The sequence below is a fragment of the Channa argus genome, chromosome 15 (genome assembly GCF_033026475.1).
Source record: "Channa argus isolate prfri chromosome 15, Channa argus male v1.0, whole genome shotgun sequence".
In the NCBI taxonomy this organism is placed as follows: domain Eukaryota; kingdom Metazoa; phylum Chordata; class Actinopteri; order Anabantiformes; family Channidae; genus Channa; species Channa argus.
In genome coordinates this window covers 10160844-10181897 of record NC_090211.1, presented here as the reverse complement: position 1 = coordinate 10181897, position 21054 = coordinate 10160844, and the positions used below count along the sequence as shown (strand labels likewise).

Sequence of the window (21054 nt, the reverse complement as noted above, 5' to 3'; positions counted from 1 at the left end):
TTAAAGCTGTTTTTCATTAACGCCATCGCTGGCGACACTTCATTTTAAATCCCAAAGATCATTCAATATAAGGAACCGATGTCCTCTGAGTAATGTGCCACCTATCGGTGTCTGCTTTTTACCAACACAACAAATAATCTTTAAAAAGCGAGAGGATTCCCCACCACTCACTTCCGCGTTTGTTAAAAGTCCCCGTATGAGTTTACGTACCACACGTTATTTTCAGTGATTCTAAATGCTGTAACTTTGATCTTTCGATTACATACGATTGAAAGACTATCTGTTTTGACAAGCGTGTAACTGCTTTTGTGACAAGATTTTATTCCAAGTTGTTTTCAAAGGGCTGCATGCGTTTTGCTTAGTGTATTGCTGACCACCTCTCAGTAAACTGAAACTACAAATGTTTAAACTCTGCCGTGGAAAGTATAACTACATTTGCGTCATATAAAAATTAATGATTTATTTATTTTTGGTTCGTTGTCACACGTAATTGTGCGTCGGAGCATGACTTTAGTGTAGTGGACTAATGTTCCCTGAATGCCAGTTATCATCCTGCTCTGTTGAATCTCTTTGCCTCAACCTACAAGAGATTGTACACAATCATCATGGCGACGCAGGATGGTAGGTATTGAGCAAATAGAGCAGAATTTCTCTTATATCTTTAGGTTGAACGTGTCCGCTGTTGGGAAAATGGCACAAGTTTCGAATTTTCATGAAAGTACATGACGTTATAAAAGGAGTGAAATTTAACTTTACGTTCCTTCGTAACGTTATTCTTTGTATGTTCACCAGCTAGCTAACGTTAGCGGTTGCTAACGTCATATTTAGCAGGATTTGTAGAAATCTAACGTTAGTTAATGTTAACAGATTAAACTAATGTCGGGTTTGAATGTGTGAACTTTAGTTATTAAACAGACCATTAAATATGGTTTAGTTATGAAGGCAAACGACAAAGTAGCATTATAGCGTCATGTCACTGTATCTTTCGTTACCATAACCAGTTTTATCACTGGTCACGCTAATCGAACAGTATCTGGTTTCGCGCGAACAATTATACATTTCCGTTTAAAACCATAACGTTATGCGGTTTCGTTAAGGCGTGGTTTGCTACTATTTAGCCCCTCGCTCAATGTAATCATTTAAAAAAAAAAAGCCCTGGAAGGAACTAGAAAGACCACGAGAGAGACAGTGTGAGCAGAAAAGCGAAACTCGACTTTTTAGTACACTTTATACTATTGACTTCTATTTATCCTTTTATGTTTCTTGTTGTGTGAGGACACAGAAAAGTGCAATAAAAATAGGAAAAATATATGTATTATACTTCAGGAGGCTCATAGAAACTGTAAACGAACCACATATTAACAATCAGCTGAAGTCGTTGATTACGAAATAAATAGATAAAAAAACAGAGATGGTTGGTTGGTTGTGGTTTTGTTTAAAGGTTACTACCTACAGTCTGAATGCCTAAACATAACCTTAAGAAACCTTTGTTTTGTGCTCAAAGATGAGATATTTTAACAGAAAACATAAATTTCCTGTGAAAACTTGCTAATTTTTGGCAAAATTTGGTATTTGCTCTGTTCGATTGCTAAGCCTTTACAAACTGTTAGATATGTAAATCAATAACAGATCCTCAGTATGTTAACAGAAAACACAAACCAGTTGCAACACAAACCAATTTTCCCTTTAATGTAACAGTTGTAGCATGAAAAATAAAAAATGAGAGGGTCAAAACATTGCTATTAGTTTGTCTTTTGTTTTCCCACCGAAAAGGCTGTTGTTTTGTATTTTCTACTGCGGTTTTCCTTTAGGATTTATTGTCTTGACACTTTGTCCATTTTTACATGCCAGAAATCTATATCTTCGTATTGCGTCTAGGTGGGATATACTATTTGAAGTACTAACCAGTTACCCAGTAACTATAATATTTCACCATATGTTTTTTAATTCCTAGTTTTCATGCTCTTGCAGGAAGTGAGGAGGTCATAATGGAAGGTGAAGCAAAGACAAAACTAGCAGAAACCCTAGGTGAAGATGCTGAAAAAAGTGAAGCAGAAAATACTTCTCACACAGATGCAGGAAACTCCACAACTCAGGACTCTAGTATTAGCAATGGGGATGATTCAGACGATAACCAGGAGAGAGTGGACTTGAAGATTATCTGGAACAAGAATAAATATGATCTAAAAATCCCTGTCGATAGCACCGGAGCCAAACTAAAAGAGAGGATCCATTCACTAACTGGTGAGAGGTCACAGTTTCTTACCTTCAGAAAATGTTAGGAGGGGTGTTCAGAGTGACTGAAAAAGTTCAAAATGTTAATGACTGTTATCCTTTGCTTTCCTAGGTCTTCCCCCAGCAATGCAGAAAGTGATGTACAAAGGATTGCTTCCAGAGGACAAGACGCTACGTGAAATAAAGATTACAAATGGTGCGAAAATAATGGTGGTAGGATCTACAATAAATGATGTATTAGCTGTGAATACACCCAAAGAGGTCATTCAGCAAGAAGTTAAAGTTGATGAAAACAAGAAAGAGCCTTTATGCAGGCAAAAGGTAAGATTAATGACATTCCAGCAGATGAGAGTAAAATATAGTATGGATGTTTTTTTTTATTTCTGTTTTAACTTGCCCTGTTACTTCAGCAACACAGGAAAGTTTTGGACAAAGGTAAACCAGATGACATAATGCCAGCTATTAAAGGAGCAAAGGTGAGAGACAACAGGAGATCAATCCCTGTTTTTCTCTTGTTATGAACTGCCTAAGCTGTTGTCACAGATGTATGTTGAATGTATGTATCCAGGCACAGCAACTAACTACTTTGTTCTGCTGACAGGAACGATTACCAACAGTGCCTTTATCCGGAATGTTTAACAAGTCCGGAGGAAAAGTTAGACTGACATTCAAACTTGAACAAGATCAGTTGTGGATTGGAACAAAAGGTGAGACTACACCTGGCGCTATTTGGGTAAAATTGCTGTTGACATAAATACTGTATGATGATGATGCTTTAAAACCTTATTATCCTTGTGTGTTCAACTATACAGAGCGAACGGAGAAAGTCCCGATGGGCTCCATCAAAAACGTAGTGTCTGAACCCATTGAAGGCCATGAGGACTATCACATGATGGTAACTGTTCTTGCTGCTACCTGTATGTCAGACTTAATCGGTTTTATGACAAATCAAAATGCCAAATGCTCAGAGGCCAGAAGAGAGTAATATCACTGAGCATAACCAAGAAGGTAAAGTTCATACAATATTTGTGTGGAGGAAAGCGAGGAAGCAGACCTGAAATGTTGGTGATTGAATTTGTTACAATAATCTGACTTATGTTTTATGTATAAGAGGTCTTTTTAATTAATTTTATTTTATTTTTTTAATGAAAGATCTTTGTTTAATTCTGTTAATGTAAAAAGGGTCTTTTTTGTAAGTAAACAGCAGGCTGATCTGATCAGTGAAGTCACTGTTGAGTGTAGTGTGTGTTCATCACAATGATGGGGTCCTCGCTTTGCTGTGTTGGGCTCTGCAGTGGAGCGGGAAATGTCAGTGCTTTCTGTAGATTAACCTTTATGTCTAAAGGCACTTCTGTTCTTCATTGTCAGAGAATCAACAGTCTTGATAAAAGTAACTTCATTTAATCAGATAGTGCCTAGAATATCAAGATTTCTTTCGTAATAGAACAAAACTTGCTTAATAAGGATTCTATAACTTCTCTATTCTTAAAAAGGGGATGTTCTACTGAACTACTTACCAATGCAACTTAATATCTCGAATTTGTAGCTGATACTTTTTGCATGAATGTGAAGCAAACTAAATTAGAAAAATTACCTTTCATCTGGTGTCTTTCTAATATATATTGACCACGTTATAATGCTGAAAACTTTGAAGCTGAAAAAGTTGATCATACAAGTCAACAATGAGCTATTGTATTGGTGGAAATGTAAAGGAATTTCCCGATTGACCTGTTTTTTTATTGTTCATGTTTACCACCATCTCCTATGTACTGAACTTGAAAGACATATCTACATTATGTAGACCAAACAATTGTGGAAGTTTTAAAATGATTTATTTATCTCAATCAATGTGTGATACCTACAATACAGAGATTATGCATTCCAATACTGAACCGCTGCTGAGAAGTAGATGTTTGAGGAGGACTAATGATTGATGATGATTTAAAACGTGAGCACAAAGCTTTTCTTTCGAGATACTTCACTCAAGCTGTGTAGCTAAAAAAAGAGGGCATAAGTAGTTATCTGTTGACAGAAGAGGGGACAGCAACATGACTGAATGTTGGAGTTGTTTTGCATTGCTGAGTATCCACTGAAGTAATGTAAGTGGGCTGAAATGTGCAAAATAATTAGTTGTATTCCTATTATACATTTAATTTATCAAACTTTGAGGTCTTTGTATGTAACAGAAATCAAAAATTTCTCACATGTTATTTCAGATAACCTTATTTTAAATGCTTTAGTGTAGTTTATTTTCTTTTATTGTTGTATGAATGTTAAAAGAAACAGATTTTTAGAGGCTTGTGGTTTTTAGACGATAAAGGGATGTGAAACCATTTCATTTGTTTCCACTTTCATAGGCCTTTCAGTTGGGTCCAACAGAAGCTTCTCAATATTGGGTCTACTGGGTGCCTGGACAGTTTGTCGATGCAATCAAAGATACAGTCCTTGGGAAATGGCAGTATTTTTAATGTGCCTCTTTTTTGACAATGATGAACTGGGATTGAGAGAAAGAGCCAATGATGCATCAAACTGGAGTCAACTACGAGGATTGCAGAACTTCTTGGAATATATTTGAAGGAAACAGACAGATGCCTGTGGACTAATCATATTCTTTTTAGGTTAAATGTGCACTATGTGGCAGCATAACATTTCTCAACCCTGTTGATCTTTCAACGTTTTCAGCAAAATCCAAGGAAAGACAGTGAAACAATTGTACAGAAATTGCTAACACTTTTCTTCAGTTATTCTTAAAGAAATAAAACTTATTTAATGAAATATACTCACATTGCTACTGTTGTTTGTTCTGTGTGTTCAGTGTTGAATCCGCACAGATTTTGTGGGCTTCCACATTGAGAGAAAGGTTTATTTGTAAAACGCTTTAAATTATTGCTGCGTTACATAGGGACTTCAAGGGAACAGGGATTTTTCAGCTCCTGGTCTGGAGTTAGCCCCCCAGGGACTGTAAACAGATATTTGTAAGTCTTTCTTCAATGTAGTCTGTCAAATATTTTTGATAGTTTTCAATATTATAGCAGTATTTTTCTTTAAAGCACTTTTTAAAACGACTGTCCGTCAAAAGTTGTTCAATATCACAAAACAGAAATACAGTTAAACCTGTAATCACTTGGAGGCTGTTACCATAAAAAATGTGTTCTTATGGCACATGAGGTGTTCCTCGATCTCATAACTGGCTATTTTATTTCATACAAAAACATGGTGAAACCTAAATGAAAGTTAAAATAAAAGTAGAAAGTCAGAGCTTGATGCACTGCTTTTAGTCTGAAAATATCGAGACGGATATGAGATATGTGCAAGCCGGAAAAGTGCGTTCACCGTTTCCTGTTTAATGTTAGGTTTGGCGGGTGTATTTCCAACTTTGGAGCACAGTTTGATGACAACAGCAGCTGGTAATGTACAAGCCGGAGCAGAGGACTGTCGACAAGAAACGTCCTCCGCCTGTGAAAGTGTTGTCTGGCCAGCTGAGGACGGCAGACAACGTGGACGGATATGTTCTCCGACTGGGCAGGGGTCGCTCTCTGCTGGTCTCACTGGTGTGGATGCAGGGAACAGTACTGGAGGTTCAGCTCGAGAGAGACACCGTGCTACTGATGGATGAGATGGGGACCTTTGCTGTTCAGGGCATCAACAACATCCCCAAGGGGAAACCGTGTTTGTCCCCAGGTAAACAACCTGATTCTGATTAAGGAAATAAGGCATTTTAAAAGCAGCAGGTCTAAAGACTGACGTTACCCAGGTCCCCAAGATCCATCATATCCACTTCTGGTTAACACTTAACTGGGCAAAAGACAATTAAACAAATTGAATAAATAGTATATTGCCTTTGTGTGTCACATTTAGAGATTGGGGTTTTTTCCCACAGGATTAGTTGCCCTTTTTAAGGTATGCAATGATTTTATTTGTAGCTCAAATAGTATAATTCCATACCCACTATCAGTGCATTGATTTTCAAATCCTTTTGAAACGCAGTTTGGATTTTAAGTAGTACAAAGACAACATACCAAATGTTAAAACTGAGACTGATGATCATTTGTTGAATGCAACACATCTCTAAAAAGTTGGGATGGGCGTGTTTGTCACATTTTATTGCCTTTTATTTTAACACTGTTTGAGAAATTGAGAACAGCTTTAATTTTAAAAGCAATTCTGTTCTCATCGTTTCTCGATAAAATATTTCAACTGCTAAAACCGAATTTTTGCCTCATAATGCTCAAATGTTTTTAATGGGAGACAGGCCTGGACTGCAGGCAGAGCAATTTAGCACCCAGACTCTTATCACTGAGCCATGCTCTAGTAATATGTGCAGAATGTGGTTTAGCATTGAGTTCCTGAAAGGCAACATTAGGCCTGAAAAATGACCTGAATCCTGAATCACATGAATGTCTCAATCTAAAGATAAATCAAAATTTGTTTTGAATCCATTGTCACTGAACAATAGTCCACCTGCTCCTGTTATAGGCAAATATGTCATGGTGATGGGTGTCATCCAGGCCATCTCCCCGGAGCCGGTCATCCGTGCAGTAAAGATGGCCGACCTCTCTGAGCTCGCTGCACTTCACAGACAGATGTGGAAGCTGGAGGTGGAGGACCTGCAGCAGGTGCTGGCATGAATCTAGAGCTGCGAGTGGGAATTTTGCCCAGCTAGTGGCAGGTTAACCTGCTCCTGACATGTCCAGCTGGGTACATGGTACCGAAAAACTACCTCACAGGACTGCACAGATTCACCTGTCAAGCTTTTTGCTGCGAGGTAGGATGTCAGAGTGACAGAGGCTTTGCCATGATATAGTGTATTTGTGCATATTTTGACAGTAAACTGTGATATTAAAAACAGGTTTTCAAAACAAATGCTGTTTCCTTTGCATTTTCAGCAGGTAAAAGATGACAGTTTATCAATATGTATGTATTAAAGATTATTCACATTTACTCTTCCCACCTTTAACTACTGAATTTAAGATATTTATACATCCAGCACCTAGACTGATACAAAAAAAGTAACCCTCCCTTCACTCACTTCAGTTTACAAGAAAATTTATTTTAAATCTACAATTGTTTCACACAACAGAAGCATTATCAAACCTACTGAACGGCATTAAACGAATGAAAATACATTTAGCAAATACCTAGGAAGTTTAATACAGGAGGCCTTATATAACCTGTTCTAACAGTCAGTCCCTCCTGAATTTCTGGAACCTCTGTGTGATTGTATTTTTAAGACTGCAACAAAATTTGCAATGTTTTGATGTTTTACATTTCAAGGTTTTGCAAAATTTACATGGTATTCGTCGAATTAATTGTTGTGGTTACAACATCAAAGTGTAGTACAAATACTTTTACATGAGAATATGAATACTTACCAGTTACAGCAGTGTAATTAATAAAACAGCAGTTTAACCATAGATTTAAAAAGAAACTTTATTTGGTGTGGTGTCCATTATAGAGGTAACACTATTGGATAAATGGAAAATGACCTATGTTGATGAATTAAAATTAAGTCAACTCAAGTTTCAATTAAGTATTCCATACTTAAAACTTACTGAAGAGTAAAGGTCATTAACATACAAACTGCTTATGAAAAGAACTTTTTTAGGTCAACTGTAAGTATCTGAACACTCTGATCAAGGTTTACACATGCTGTTTTTAATAACCATTTTCAGATATTCTACTGAAAGGTCCATAGCAAAGCTTCGTGTGTGTGTACTCAGCATCTGCAGTTAACACTCCTGTAGTCCTGATCAGAGTAATCGAGCCGCCGAGGGCCAGTCCTGAACGTCCTCTTTAAAAACATGTTATCAGGCTACTTCCTGTGTATCTCAGAGACCCTCAAGATTCACCTGAATCAAGACTGTCTGGTATTGCATTATTTGCATGTTAGCATGAATATTCTCATCACATCATTATTTAATGTCCTTTAGCAGAAAACTGTATTTTCCAAAGTCATTGTCATTTGGTGCTATAAGATGGTCTTTTCTGGCTTTGGCAAGCTTCATCAAAAGGAATTCCCTCCGCTCCATCCACTCTTTTAGTTCCTGCTCCCCATGTGCCAGCTTACAAGAGTCATCTTCTGTACATGTGCCTTTCAGGAACCTGTCAAAACACAAGACCAAGTAAACACCTGGAATTAGGCTGGGAACCAGCAACACACCCTATTCTGTGGTCGATAAACGTACCGCTCACAAACTTTGAAAGTGCCAGTAGGAAATCGATACTGCCAGCAGTTCTGATCATCCTCAGAGTTGAAAACTCTGTCTTTGTGTTTTTCTGAAGTGATATGCTGCTGCCACTGCTTCTCACTGTTGCAGTTTTTACCACACAGCCAACAGTGATTGCCAGCCTGTGAAAAACACACAAACTAATTACACTCGTTTTTAATAATTCAAATTCATCACAGCTTTTGAATCAATTAAAGCTAAAATTATCACATTATTACAAGGTTCTTTTTATTCTAAATGTTCACACAGTTTAACAATTAGACTCTAATAGTTAGTGCATCAACACATTCTGACAGTTAATGATGTACCAGAAGTTAGGAAAGCAATACAACAGTGCTGCTAAATAGTGTTTTCATAACAGAATAATTTAAACTGATTCAATATTATAAACTGAAAGCATTGCCGTTTAACCACATGCTAAATGTTTGCTCCAACTTACCACTTCCTCAGCATAGTCAGTTGGCATGTGGATCTGTTTGCCATTCTCCCTAACAGAGTTGCTGGAGCTCTCTTCACCCCAGCCAGGCTTCTGAGACTGCAGCCACTGTTCATAAAGCTGATCCATATCTGGAACTAAATATGAAGATAAAATGAGTTACACTACCAATTAAATTGGGTTTATTAATAACCCAATTTCCTTGACAAAACTCACTGTTGTTTTCCTTCATGAAGGTCCACAGGTCTCTTTCTTCCACACTGTGAGCAAACGTGCAGTTTCCAATGTACTGGCACTTCTTGCCAGCATTCACATGCATGCAAATCTAAGAGAGGAACGTGACATGTGGTGATCCTTGTTAGAGACACACAACAACGAACAGTCCTGGAATGACAACATGTCAGGTTCATACCTCAAATTGAGATGGGATTGGTTTTTTAGTTGGAAGTGGTCTAACTGTTGTCCACTTTTTTCTTTCATTGGAACTTACAAGCACCACCCTCCTGTCTTTTGCCCACCTGAAACAGAAAAACACTTTCTTTTTGTTGGCTTGTTTCCATTTTATTGTTAATCAGTTCACATTCTAATTTTAAATGCAAACAAAGACATTTTAATACTCACGTGTGTCTTGCTTTGGCTGTGCAATACTTCTTGTTTTTGTCTGCTTCATTTAGCTGGCCATTTCTCCAGCACTGGCCACAGACAAACATCATTTTCAGATTGGGAGGCCCAAATCTCCTCTGTGCATTGGAAAGCTGCTGAGGAGAGTTGGAAGGAAGGTTCAAACATTTGTGATTACCACAACATAACAGGGATACAACTACAAGACAACAATACATTCAATCACGCTTCAGGAACCTTTTATACTTCAAATCAGACATTCATGCAGCAACATAGTGACACTTAAAATATATGCAACAACCTTAACCCCAAAATCTAATAAAAATTCTGTATTTGAAAAGGCAAAGAAATACTCTGACTTCAAATTTTAGATGCAAATACACTGTATTTAAACTGTAAAAAAAAAAAATACATGGGCAGTGAGCTTCATTAACACCAGGCATTGTGCCAGCAACAAGAATTTAGGGACTAGAGTCTTCATGTGAGGCTTACTTGGGCTCCTTGTAATGAAGCTGTTGCATTCCAATACTTCTTTGCCTCTTGGACAATACTTTCATGAGTGATACCTATATAATAGTAAAAAAAAGTAGGGGTAAAAAAAACCTCACATGTAAAAGATTAATACTACAAAAAACATTCTAGTTGGTTTGCAGGAAATAAGACAATTGAATAACAACCAGCTTTAAAACAAGGAAGTTAAAGCTTTACCAAGCTCGTGCTGCATCATCCAGACCTTCAGCTCGATGAGGCTGTGGGCGTAGAAGCAGTCGTCCTCTCTCACACACCCATAGCGTACTTCATGGCGACAAAGATCCAACTGACACTGAGGAGTCAGGGGTCTTATCTTGGAGTAACGGACTGTGTTCTCCTTCAAAATGTGGACCAAGCATCTACGAAACAAACGGAAGTTACAGTCCTACCCTGCTCTTCTTTTCTCAGACATCTCCATAACATTTATTGTTAGAACTTGGAATTTAACTGTTGAGTTAATGGCTTTTTCCAAGTAATATTATAAATGGCTATTTCAGAGTAAAATGACCTACTTATGATCCTCAAAGTCGTGTTTTGTCACTGGATGGGAGCAGAGTGAGGGGTCCTCTTTGTTGGTTTTGCTGATAATTCTAGGTTTGTGGTCAAAGCACACCTGTATTTAAAATAAATAAAAAGCATTGCAATATTACCACAGTAAAACAAAGGACTACAGGTGCGACCTTCTCACAACCTCTTTGATGTGGTCAGATCAGCACCAAGAAGGAGCCACTGCAGAGATTCTACCATAGTAGCAGTTTTAATTTTGCAAACTAAACAAGCAGTAAGTATGGTTGTATGCGTTTGTTATATTCCCTTAAGGTAAAAGCTGAAAATGTAAATTAATTGTTGTGACATTTCCCTCAAATATCACTATAAAACTTCATAATAACTGATCCGAGTATGTCAGCTACTAATGAGCACCGGAAAAACAAAAAGGATGACTTAAAAGAAAAAATGCCAATGAAGGCACAGCACATTTCTCATATTCTACACATCACATTAAACTTGTTATATGCAATTGCCTTGCTTTTCAAATGTTGTTGTGTAAGTGCTGAAAAATAACGAGCCTCATTCCGAACAATCTGTTGGCTTGACAGCAGAAGATTGTTTCTTGTAAGAAACATCTTTGAGAGGGAAATCCATTTTCAATGAGACAAGTGTTTTTTTTAATCCCCACAGCGAAATGAAAAACAATGCTGCCAACAGTCATCACTGACAACATCAAGTTCCTGCAGTGCTGTATCACTGTGCTTACTGTATAATAAATGCACAACACCACCACTCTGTTGTCCTACTAGTTTTCATGAAGAACTGAAGTATGTACTCACCCCACAGAGAAACATGAATATTCCATGATGCTCCTGTAAGATCTTAGGAACAGTCAACCTGACATTCGAGTTAGGCCCAAACGGATCAAAAAGCAGCTCTCTGGAAATAAAGCCTTTACGCTCTAAGGTCCAAACATCAATCTCTTCCTGGCAGTATGCAAATGTGCAGTGACCAGGGTACAGGCATTCTTTTCCAACAGCCACCTCTGAAACAAAGGCAACAATTACATCCATTACAGTGCATCCAGGAAGTTTTCCACATTTTTTTATGTTACAGCCTCATTTCAAAATGGATACAATTCAAAATTCTACAAACAGTGCCCCATAATGACAATGTAAAAGAAGCTTATTTGAAATCTTTCTAAATTTATTACAAATAAAAAAAATGAAAAAAATGAATAAATACAAAATCACATAAGTATTCACAGTCTTTGCTTAATACTTTGTTGAGGCACATTTAGCACCAATTACAGACTCAAGTTGTCCTGAGTATGATGCTACAAGCTTGACATAGGTTTGATGGGATTGTCAGTGCACAGCCATTTTCAGATCTCTCCAGAGAGGTGTGGCTGGGCCACTCAAGGACATTCACAGAGTTGTCCCGTAGCCACTCCTTTGTTATCTTGGCTGTGTGCTTAGGGTCGTTTTCCTGTTGAAAGATGAACCCTCACCCCAGTCTGAGGCCCAGAGTCCTCTGCAACAGGTTTTCATCAAGGATGTCTCTGTACATTGCCGCATTCATCTTTCCCTCAATCCTGACTAGTCTCCTGCTGAAAAACATCCACACAGCATGATGCTGCCACCACCATGCTTTACTGTAGGTATGGTATTGGCCAGGTGGTGAGCGGTGCCTGGTTTCCACCAAACATGACACTTGGCATTCAGCCCAAAGAGTCAATCTTTGTTTCATCAGACCAGAGAATTTAGTTTCCTTTGGTCTAAGACTCCTTTAGGTGGGCCATCTGGCCACTCCACCATACAGGCCTGATTGGTGGAGAGCCACAGAGATGGTTGTTCTTCTGGAAGGTTCTCCTCTCTCCACAGAGAAACGCTGGAGCTCCTTCAGAGTGACCATCAGGTTCTTAGTCACCTCCTTGATTAAGGTTCTCTCGATTGCTCAGTTTGGCCGGGCCTCCCGCTCTAGGAAGATTCACGGTGATTCCAAACTTGTCTACAGACAATTCCTTGGACTTCATGGCTTGGTTTGTGCTCTGACATGCACGGTTAACGGTGGGCCCTTAAACAGACAGGTGTATGCTTTTCCAAATCATGTCTAATCAACTGAATTTCCCACAAGTGGACTCCAATCCAGAGCTCAATTTCGAGGCTGTGAATTCTTATTTATATGTACATATTTATGTATACGTAATTTTGTATTTATTTTTAATTTGCAAAGATTTCAAACAAACTTCTTTCACACTGTTGTTATGGGTTTGTAGAATTTTGAGGAAAATAAGGAATTTAAGCAATTTTTAAATAAGGCTGTAACATAAGAAAATACATACTTCTGAATGCACTATATCACACAATATCAGCTTTTATCCAAATGTGACTTGTGAGAAACAGATGATTTAAAAAAAGTAATGGTGAATATTTAAACAAGCTTTGAAAACATTTACACATTTATAAAGGCTACCTTTACAGATGTAATAAGGTCCAACATATTGGGTTTTTGTTGGTCGAGGCCGGATGAGCTTCCATGTTTTGTCTGGCAAATGTTTGATTCTGCCAAGTAAAGCATCCTTTTTGCATTTATGTTCTTCTGTATGAAGTGTGTAATCCAACACCCCAGGCCCTGTAGATATGATAATGGCAAACAAAATTACACCAACCTCAACTTCACTGTACTGGAACCACACACACACGCAAAGAATAGAAAGGGTTTCTTACCAGTTTTGACAAAGCAGATTGAACAAGCTTGTTTGAATTCATGTGTTTCAGCTAAGGGGTTCTTTGCTAAATCTACAGCAGCCGGAAGGCCCTTTACTTCAGGCATACCCACAGCCATTCCCATTGGAGTTTCATGATTGTTCATCTGCATTTAAAATATGAATGAGATACGATTATTAAAATATAAGTCTGCTACATCAAGATTTAAAAAGCATGAAGAGAAAAATAAACAACAATTACCTGTGGAATGAATGGACTCGCAGCATAATCTGCAAGTGTGATAGAGGGAAAAATCAGATGGAGTAATAATCGAAGGAATAAGTGCAATAATAATTTGAACCCAAGTAAATCCAAATAGTTAAAAGAGGTAACAATCGCACCTGTTTTGAAGTCTGCTATGGTGAGACTATCCAGGGAGTCCAGTGGTGGCGGGAGCGCATCAAAAGTGTCCATACCAAAATACGTATTTGACCCCGACTTGTGATACAGTGGGGGTAGATTTACGGTGTATGGCTGGGAGCTATTGTGGAGAAAAGGGCTGATGTGAGATGACATCAGGAATGGGCTCGACATGGGACTGCCCGAGGGAATACTGGTTGGTAAAGGAAGAGGCCCCTTCACTGTTGGAATAACCTGAAAGTAAAGACAAAATAAATAAATAAATTAAGTAATTGAATAGAAATGGGGAAAACGTGAATCTGTTCAGATATCCACCACAATGTTAAATGAATGCATCAATAAGACCATGTGGTCATATGTGCTTACTAACCATATCTGATTCAGGGCCAGCTTGGTCTAGTAGATCATCTAGATCATCCCCAATGATGTCCGCATCAAAATCTTGACTGGGTTCAAGAATCGGGCAAGGCTTACTGGTTCTGCACCCGTTTACAAATGTGAGCGAAGGAAGGGTGGCTGACGTGGGGACAGATACAGGCAAAGAAACTGACTCAAAGCCCGGAGGCTCAGATGAGGTCACAGATGAGATACTATTGTTGGAAGCAAGTTCATCCAACACTGCTTCATTTAAAGGCGTGTGCAATGCTGCTGGAGTCAAAACACTGCTATCCTGGGTCAAGTGAGGCACTTCTAAAAGACATCAAGAGAAACAGGGCTTGTGACATTGGTCCTTCAGTAACTCTGATCCACAAAGCAAAGCTTTTTAAAAGACCAACACTCACCAATTTCTATGTCTTCAACTGAAGGCGAGCCATGGGAAAACTGATTCAATGCAGAAGAAATGTATTGAAGAATTGGAAAGCAGAGATATAGGTTACCATGTGTAATGGATAGTGCTATTTATAGTTTACCTTGTCAGATGAAGCATCTTGATAACTTGGTCCTCGCAAAACATTCAAGGCAGGCTGGTAAAATAAAAAAAATAAAAACCTCAATCTACAGTAGGGTCTGTCCAACTTTTACCTAAGTTTAAAAGCCAAGTGTCATTAGGGTCTGGGATAGTTTATGTGAGATACACATACCTTACTCCTCACATAAGCTTTACGGATTTTCAGGCCTAAATTTTTGGCAAGGTCCTGAGTCAGTTGTGTTACACTGGGATCCTGGGGAAACCAGTGAAATTAAAAGTGGTTACTCAAACACATAATCAATGGCTTTAATTACGTGTGAATTTCTATAATGCTTATTAAATTTTTTTTATTTTTTTTAAATCAGCAATTTAGCACATGTAAATACACTGTGAAATGTGCTTTTAGGATTCAAGACAGTAGTGCAAGCAACCAGTGTTAAGAAGGTGCTGCACACCTCTAAAACAATGCATTTGCTTGGAGTGTTTAATCATTCTGAAGAATGAAGCGAGACCCTGTCCAATGTTCTCACAACCATAGATCCAGCCTGATACAGTATTACACAACAATACAGGACAGCTATGCAATGTGATGGAAGATCAAGGGTATAAACTCTTGAAGTAGAGCTACACAACTGCAAAACATGTTGTTTTCCTCACTTTATAAAAAGTATTTAACATACATTTTCTAGAAATGTGACATATGACATTGCCTTATGCAATAGCAACTTTGATGCTTCCATCAAAGCTGGCCCTACAGCCCTGCATAAATGAACATAAAGACACACTGATGCTACACCTTACCTGAGGCACTGCTAGAGAACATTTGGCAACAGCCTCATAGGCCTCTTGATGTCTCCCCAGCTCCTTTAAGGATTTTGCTTTTCTGTACAGTGCTCTGTAGTTCCCCTCATTCAACGACAGGGCCTTTTCACAGTCTTCTAATGCTTGGTCATACAGCCCCTATCAAAATAAATATGTTGAAGAGAAAAAGCTATCGTTACCCATAGCATTGCAATACAGAACAAAACAAAGAAACCACTTTTTGATCATGTGCGAGTTGAGTCAGGTATGGGTGTGGTTGGTTGCCTCCCTCACAACAATAGTGTCTTTTACTGCCCTGTGACATAACTCAATAACAACAGATGCTGACAGCAACAAAATACTGGGGGTTCCTCTTCAAGCTCTAATGTCTGCTGAATAAAGATGTTTTTCAGAATTTGACATCAATGTGATATGTCAACAGTGTCTCGGTCAACTGAAACGGCACATTTAAATATAAGTATGTATCAAGACATGTTCATTAAACTTGAAATTTTTGTTTTTTGTAATGTTGGACGTCACTTTTACTTTTAATATCTAATATGCTGAATGCCATGCAAATCTCTAGTTGTGAGCCAATAAGAAAATAATTTGTTCTGCTTAATGCTGAAATGTTCACATTTAATGAAAAGCAACTAATCTTTCAAATTATTATTATTTGCCTAAGAAAAATGGGCAACATATATTTTTAAGAGGCTACAATAAACTGGTGCACACAGACAATGATTAAGAGTAACATTTTCATTTTACATTTAAGAAACATGCCTACTTGTTTTCTTGCCTGGAGTTTGATGAGAAGATTAAGTGTATATGTGTCATACTGCAAGTATATTAAAATGTGTGACGTTTGTTTATTAAAATTAATTTGACACAGCCTGGCTTGTCATTTACAATAGGTTTTTTACATTATAAATCTCAGGTGCTGACAATCTTTACTCATCTGTGATCCATGCAATAAAGTTTTAACGTAAAAAAAAAAAAGAAAAGAAAAAGTCAATAGAAAAGTTCAGCCGCATCCACCACATCACAATAAACTGGAGTTAGACTCATATGTAATGTTGATATCAAAATTATTGCGTTGTAATTACAGAAGAAAAGTTCGGAAAGTCTTCCTCGTATGAAGACATATTTTCATAGATTATGCAATACAAAATTCCAACATTCATAGTTCATACATGAAAAGAGAGAAAAGCATAACACATGTTTGTCGTGCAGGAAAAGCACAGATGTGACCAATCATTTTAATGACAGCTCTGTTCCAATTAGATCTGCCAACGAGCCAGCATGAACATAGCCAGTTTTGCCATTGCCAATTTGTTTCACACAGTGCAACAGGGAAAACACTAGGCCCCACATGTGGTCCGGATCCAGACAAGCAAAGCTTAATGTCACTAAAACTTGACCAATTACTGAAAACATAAAAAAGACTCTTCAAAGATATTGTAAAAAAAGGCTGAGTCTGGGCTTTCAACATTCCCTTTAGAATTACTTTAAAAATCAATGGAACCTTTTCAACTATTTAATATAATTGCATAAAACTAATGAACACTACATCAGTTACTGCTTGGCCATCACACATTTTGGGGCCAAGATTATAGCTTAGGTCTAGGACATCCATGAAATTAAGCAATAGAACTTTAGCCTTTATATTCGAGTAAGTGACTGGGACTGAAACTGAAAAGAGACATAGTGTAACATTCACCACCTACTTACCGGAACAATATTTAGGTAGGCTGCAGCTCGGTTTGCATACAGCTTTTCCAGTAAACCTATTGAAATACAGATTTCTTCTGAATCAGCATAGTCTGCTATACTCAAGGCTTCTGTGTACATCTCAATGGATTTTGTCCATTCTCCCTCTTTAAAGACATCATTTCCTTCACCAAAAAGATTCCACACAAGGTCCTTAATGAACACCTGAAATGGAAAAAAAGAAAAAGAAAGAGGAATACATGGTATAAAGTGCTCGCGTATTTAGACACTTTTAATGTGGAAAAATTAAAATCACAATTTTTCTTCCATGTGACCGAATCAATGTCCCTATTTTAAGTTTGCTGCTAAAATACAAAAACTACGCATTCAAAGATACATAGCTTACCTCATAATGCTCTTGACTTCCAGGAAATGGAAGAGTTGATCTGGAACCAAAAAATGTTTCAAGTTTCGAACTTTTAAATAGTAAAACAACAATGCATGAGAAAAGGACAGCCTTTAAACTTTGCTAGTGTCAGTATAAACACAAAAGGAATGCAACTGCTCTGTATCAAACTAATGAGCAAAAAAGTAGTAGCACTGTTTGGATAGTTAATGTTTTGGTATTTGATTGATGTATATAGTAATTCAAAAGATACAGAATATTAAAAAAAAAAAAAAAAAAGTAAAAAAAGAACGCAAAGACTGGACTGTACAGAAACTCATTGCATTTACAATCTGACCAGTAAATGCACAATTTTTTTTTTAACCTCATTTTCATTATTACAGTTTTAAAACACTTTTGTTTCTCCAATCCATTTTATTAATTGAAAGACATGATATCAGCCTGTAGTTTTCACTATTTAGGTGGGTATATTGGACATGGTACCAATGTATTTACAAAAACAATACAACCCACTGCACTAGCATTTCATTGTGTGAAATTCTCCGGAGATTTTTCAACCTGTGACATGATTGAAGTCACGAGTTGACTAAACAGCAGTGATGTGCAAAGTAGTATTTTAAGTATTACTTTTGTTTTAAAAATAAAGAGCCATGTCAGATTAGAATAAAGGCAACACTGTGCTGTCTAACACAGGTAGATACGCACATCAGGTACATCTACCACGAGTATTACAATAGTCACATACCTCGTGTTTTTAATGTAAATTAAATTATGTAAATTAATGTAAAAATCCACATTATAAATAACTTATGTAAATCCTATTGTTCAATAATGTTATCGCAATGTACAAGATTTCCTCTTCACTTAAAGATGTTGAAAAACCCTTCTACACTAAAGAAGTTTGTTTATTGTTGCTGATCCGATGGGGTTTGTACTTCAGGTGCTGGAACATATTCAATGTGCTTACATTCCTTGCTGGCACAAATATCTGAAACAACTTGCAAATCATCTATGTTTGATTCGCATCTGATCTGAAGGCCCACATGACAGAATTAACTCTTCCTCAAATTATTCCAAGGTGTGAGATTGGCCTTCTACCAAACTTGTTCTGTCTCTAGGCTTGTGTGAGGCGCATGTCTTTTTGATGCAAGAATTACTAACATTTTCAATATACAGTATGATGACACAGCACAACTTCAGGGCTTTTCAAACAGTAACAATAAACACAAGTAGTAACACCTGTGACCTCATGTATATCAGAACATGATGCACACAAACCGGAGCCAATGTAAACCATGACACTTACTGAATAAACTGTAGGCCTTTCTGAATCTCCTGCCAGCGACTCCTTCTGTCCTGACACGGCCCAGACATGGTTGTGTGTTTTAATACCCCCTCCTCATTCAGCACCTGAAATAATATTATTATTTAATATTACTGTATATCAACTGTTAAACGTCACCTGCAATATACCGCAGATTTGACAACATGAATACACAATTTTTCATTAGCTATTCACCAACAGCAAGTTGTTTAACAGGTTAACAGAGCACCTTTCCAGGCAGTGTCAACAGTTAGTATATACTTTAAGTCATCATGACCCGTGACTTTAAATTTGATAGCTTCCGCATTAAGTAATGACGACTTACCACGTTGTTCCGGATATTAGATCTAAGCATTGTGTTAGCTTAAATAACTAGTAACTGCAACTTATGTGAAACTGGCATTTCGGAACTTCGCATATGAAGGCAAGAGGTCTATTATCGGACATGGTTATTAAGGCACATAAGGATCGCAGTCACCACTGCACACACGTCAATCTGTCATCCTTGTCATTTTATAGCTAAAGTTTAATAACGATGCGCTACTCAGATGATGTTACAACAGTACAAAATGTTCGTGTGGCAGGAAGATGGTGACAGCCCCTCGTTAATTTAACGGTTAGCTCTGGGCGACTGCGCCCGACTTGTTTCGGTCAACAATGATAATTTCAGCTTTATTGTTGGACTAATTTCTCGGTTCAAGCCCCCAACACTCAGCGGCCATGTCTTTTCAAGGTGGCGAAAAGGCTGCGGAAAAGGACACAACTGAAGTTATGATATAGAGGAATAAAAGTTGTCCGATAATGGACACACTGGACTATTACGCACGTGTGTTACTCGCGGCCGGGGACCACCGAGCCGTCTCCCTTGTTAGCAATCACCATTTGCTACAAAAGGCTAGCAATTCGTAGCTCCCAGATTATCCGCTGTCAACTAAATATTTGTGACCACTAAAATAATCCGTTTCATCTGGGGCCTACAACCCAGAGACTGAACCGTTTACATGACGTTATCTGGGCAAGTTCCTAGGAAGTAGACTGAACCTAAGCATAGGCATGTCCAAGTTAAACTAGTTCCCAAACGCAAACAAAAGCGATCAATTGATGTTCAGCCCCTGACTGAGAGCTGACGAAAATCACAAACACGAGTCAACAACGGATACTCCACATACTTACATAAAAGGGTGTTTATTCCAAACAAACCGTACGTCGGAAGTATAAAAGGAGGGAAAGGGAATTTTCGTTATAGCTAAAATAGCTAGGCTAAGATGTGCTGTAGCGTTGCAGGCCGCCCTTTGCTTCTTCTTCTCTGCTTAGAGGCAGAACGATCATCCTCTCCAGCACACTGCCGCCCCTACAGGCTGTGGAGGGACACGACCAAATGCACCTAAAAAGTGCAAATTTGTTCACTAGAAAAAGTTTAGTTCAGTATAATTTATTAACATATATAAAACGACAATTTATTTTAGCAAGCGCGATTATCCAGAAAAGAGTTTTGGAAAAACGCCTGCACACTTTTGTTGGTATTATTCAATCAAATGGTTGCAAATGGATCACACAAAACAAAATATGAAAAGCAATGCAATACAGGTCTTCTTGGTAAAATCCAATTTGCATGTTAAACTTCACTACTGTCAAAAAACTGACCTTTCTATAACCAAAACATCCCCAGCTCAAAACATTTCTACTTCAACGCTTCACTGATGGTGTTAATAAGCATCTACCATGAGCTGTGTGTCTGACACGTTCTTTGCTTGAAGTCCATTTTTGTTCATATTGGCCCAATGCAACATTTTCTTCTTAACCCTGCCCATGAGGCCAGCTGACCTGGTTTCTCTTGTTTTATTTAACAATGCAGCCAATCCATAAGCAGTAAGGTGGACATTACTTGTCTTTTCGGGCAGATGTGGATCTGCGCATTCAACAGCATCTTCTGTCCTGATTGGATCCAGTTGCAGGATGTCTCTGGAAAGTAGTGGACACCTTTTAAAGAAATCTTTAAAGGACACCTTTACTGATTTTGAACTTGCTTCTTTTAATTCTTCTTTGGGTAGTACATGTACATATATGCCATTAAACTTCCCATTGTCTTACCTGTAGGTAAATATCTTTCTACTTCTTGTTGTAAAATGCCACCAAATGTTATCTTGTTGCTCACACTTTGGAGTTTTTTATCATGGTCAACCTGTTTTTCCAGAGCTTCCCCAGATAACATCATTTGAAATGCAAATGATAAAAA

At 37.9% G+C, this 21054-nt stretch overlaps 3 protein-coding genes across 7 annotated transcripts; 2 read left to right on the top strand and 1 right to left on the bottom strand.

Annotated features, from left to right (window-relative positions):
* The first annotated feature begins 468 nt into the window (after positions 1–468).
* On the top strand, positions 469–5014 carry ubfd1 (ubiquitin family domain containing 1). 3 transcript variants are annotated; one of them, XM_067478221.1, is made up of 8 exons: positions 512–621; positions 1955–2244; positions 2348–2556; positions 2646–2711; positions 2837–2942; positions 3048–3130; positions 4105–4183; positions 4593–5014. In XM_067478221.1, exons 1-7 carry the CDS (start codon positions 527–529, stop codon positions 4135–4137), a joined length of 882 nt encoding a protein of 293 aa, XP_067334322.1. In that variant the 5' UTR covers positions 512–526; the 3' UTR covers positions 4138–4183; positions 4593–5014. The 3 variants fall into 3 exon arrangements, with proteins under 3 accessions (XP_067334323.1, XP_067334322.1, XP_067334321.1); XM_067478222.1 differs by lacking the exon at positions 4105–4183 and having other exon boundaries at positions 469–621; positions 1972–2244; XM_067478220.1 differs by lacking the exon at positions 4105–4183.
* Positions 5015–5538: 524 nt separating this feature from the next.
* Positions 5539–7632, top strand: rmi2 (RecQ mediated genome instability 2). Its single transcript, XM_067477671.1, has 2 exons — positions 5539–5916; positions 6712–7632. Exons 1-2 carry the CDS (start codon positions 5646–5648, stop codon positions 6861–6863), a joined length of 423 nt encoding a protein of 140 aa, XP_067333772.1. The 5' UTR covers positions 5539–5645; the 3' UTR covers positions 6864–7632.
* A 15-nt stretch (positions 7633–7647) lies between these two features.
* Positions 7648–20145, bottom strand: zc3h7a (zinc finger CCCH-type containing 7A). Of its 3 annotated transcripts, none has more exons than XM_067477668.1 (23): positions 19992–20145; positions 18801–18904; positions 17495–17534; positions 17110–17313; positions 15379–15537; positions 14750–14830; positions 14579–14632; positions 14450–14489; positions 14038–14357; positions 13649–13901; positions 13509–13537; positions 13269–13413; positions 13015–13173; positions 11379–11584; positions 10563–10663; positions 10228–10409; positions 10012–10085; positions 9520–9656; positions 9311–9416; positions 9115–9223; positions 8902–9035; positions 8421–8584; positions 7648–8337 (listed from the first exon to the last, which is right to left on the bottom strand). In XM_067477668.1, exons 2-23 carry the CDS (start codon positions 18866–18868, stop codon positions 8148–8150), a joined length of 2955 nt encoding a protein of 984 aa, XP_067333769.1. In that variant the 5' UTR covers positions 18869–18904; positions 19992–20145; the 3' UTR covers positions 7648–8147. The 3 variants fall into 3 exon arrangements, with proteins under 3 accessions (XP_067333769.1, XP_067333771.1, XP_067333770.1); XM_067477670.1 differs by having other exon boundaries at positions 9520–9653; XM_067477669.1 differs by lacking the exon at positions 19992–20145 and adding an exon at positions 19645–19666.
* Between the last annotated feature and the right edge of the window lie 909 nt (positions 20146–21054).

Excerpts from the sequence above, each read along its gene's own strand:
- rmi2 (XM_067477671.1), top strand. The coding sequence starts at position 5,646 with ATGTACAAGCCGGAGCAGAGGACTGTCGACAAGAAACGTCCTCCGCCT. Across the intron at positions 5,917-6,711 it reads GAAACCGTGTTTGTCCCCAG|GCAAATATGTCATGGTGATG; the intron begins GTAAACAACCTG and ends CTCCTGTTATAG.
- ubfd1 (XM_067478220.1), top strand. The coding sequence starts at position 527 with ATGTTCCCTGAATGCCAGTTATCATCCTGCTCTGTTGAATCTCTTTGC. Across the intron at positions 622-1,954 it reads CATCATGGCGACGCAGGATG|TTTTCATGCTCTTGCAGGAA; the intron begins GTAGGTATTGAG and ends TTTAATTCCTAG. Across the intron at positions 2,245-2,347 it reads GAGGATCCATTCACTAACTG|GTCTTCCCCCAGCAATGCAG; the intron begins GTGAGAGGTCAC and ends TTGCTTTCCTAG.
- zc3h7a (XM_067477668.1), bottom strand. The coding sequence starts at position 18,868 with ATGTCTGGGCCGTGTCAGGACAGAAGGAGTCGCTGGCAGGAGATTCAG. Across the intron at positions 15,538-17,109 it reads CCTACCTAAATATTGTTCCG|GGGCTGTATGACCAAGCATT; the intron begins GTAAGTAGGTGG and ends TTATTTTGATAG. Across the intron at positions 10,086-10,227 it reads GATGATGCAGCACGAGCTTG|GTATCACTCATGAAAGTATT; the intron begins GTAAAGCTTTAA and ends ACTATTATATAG.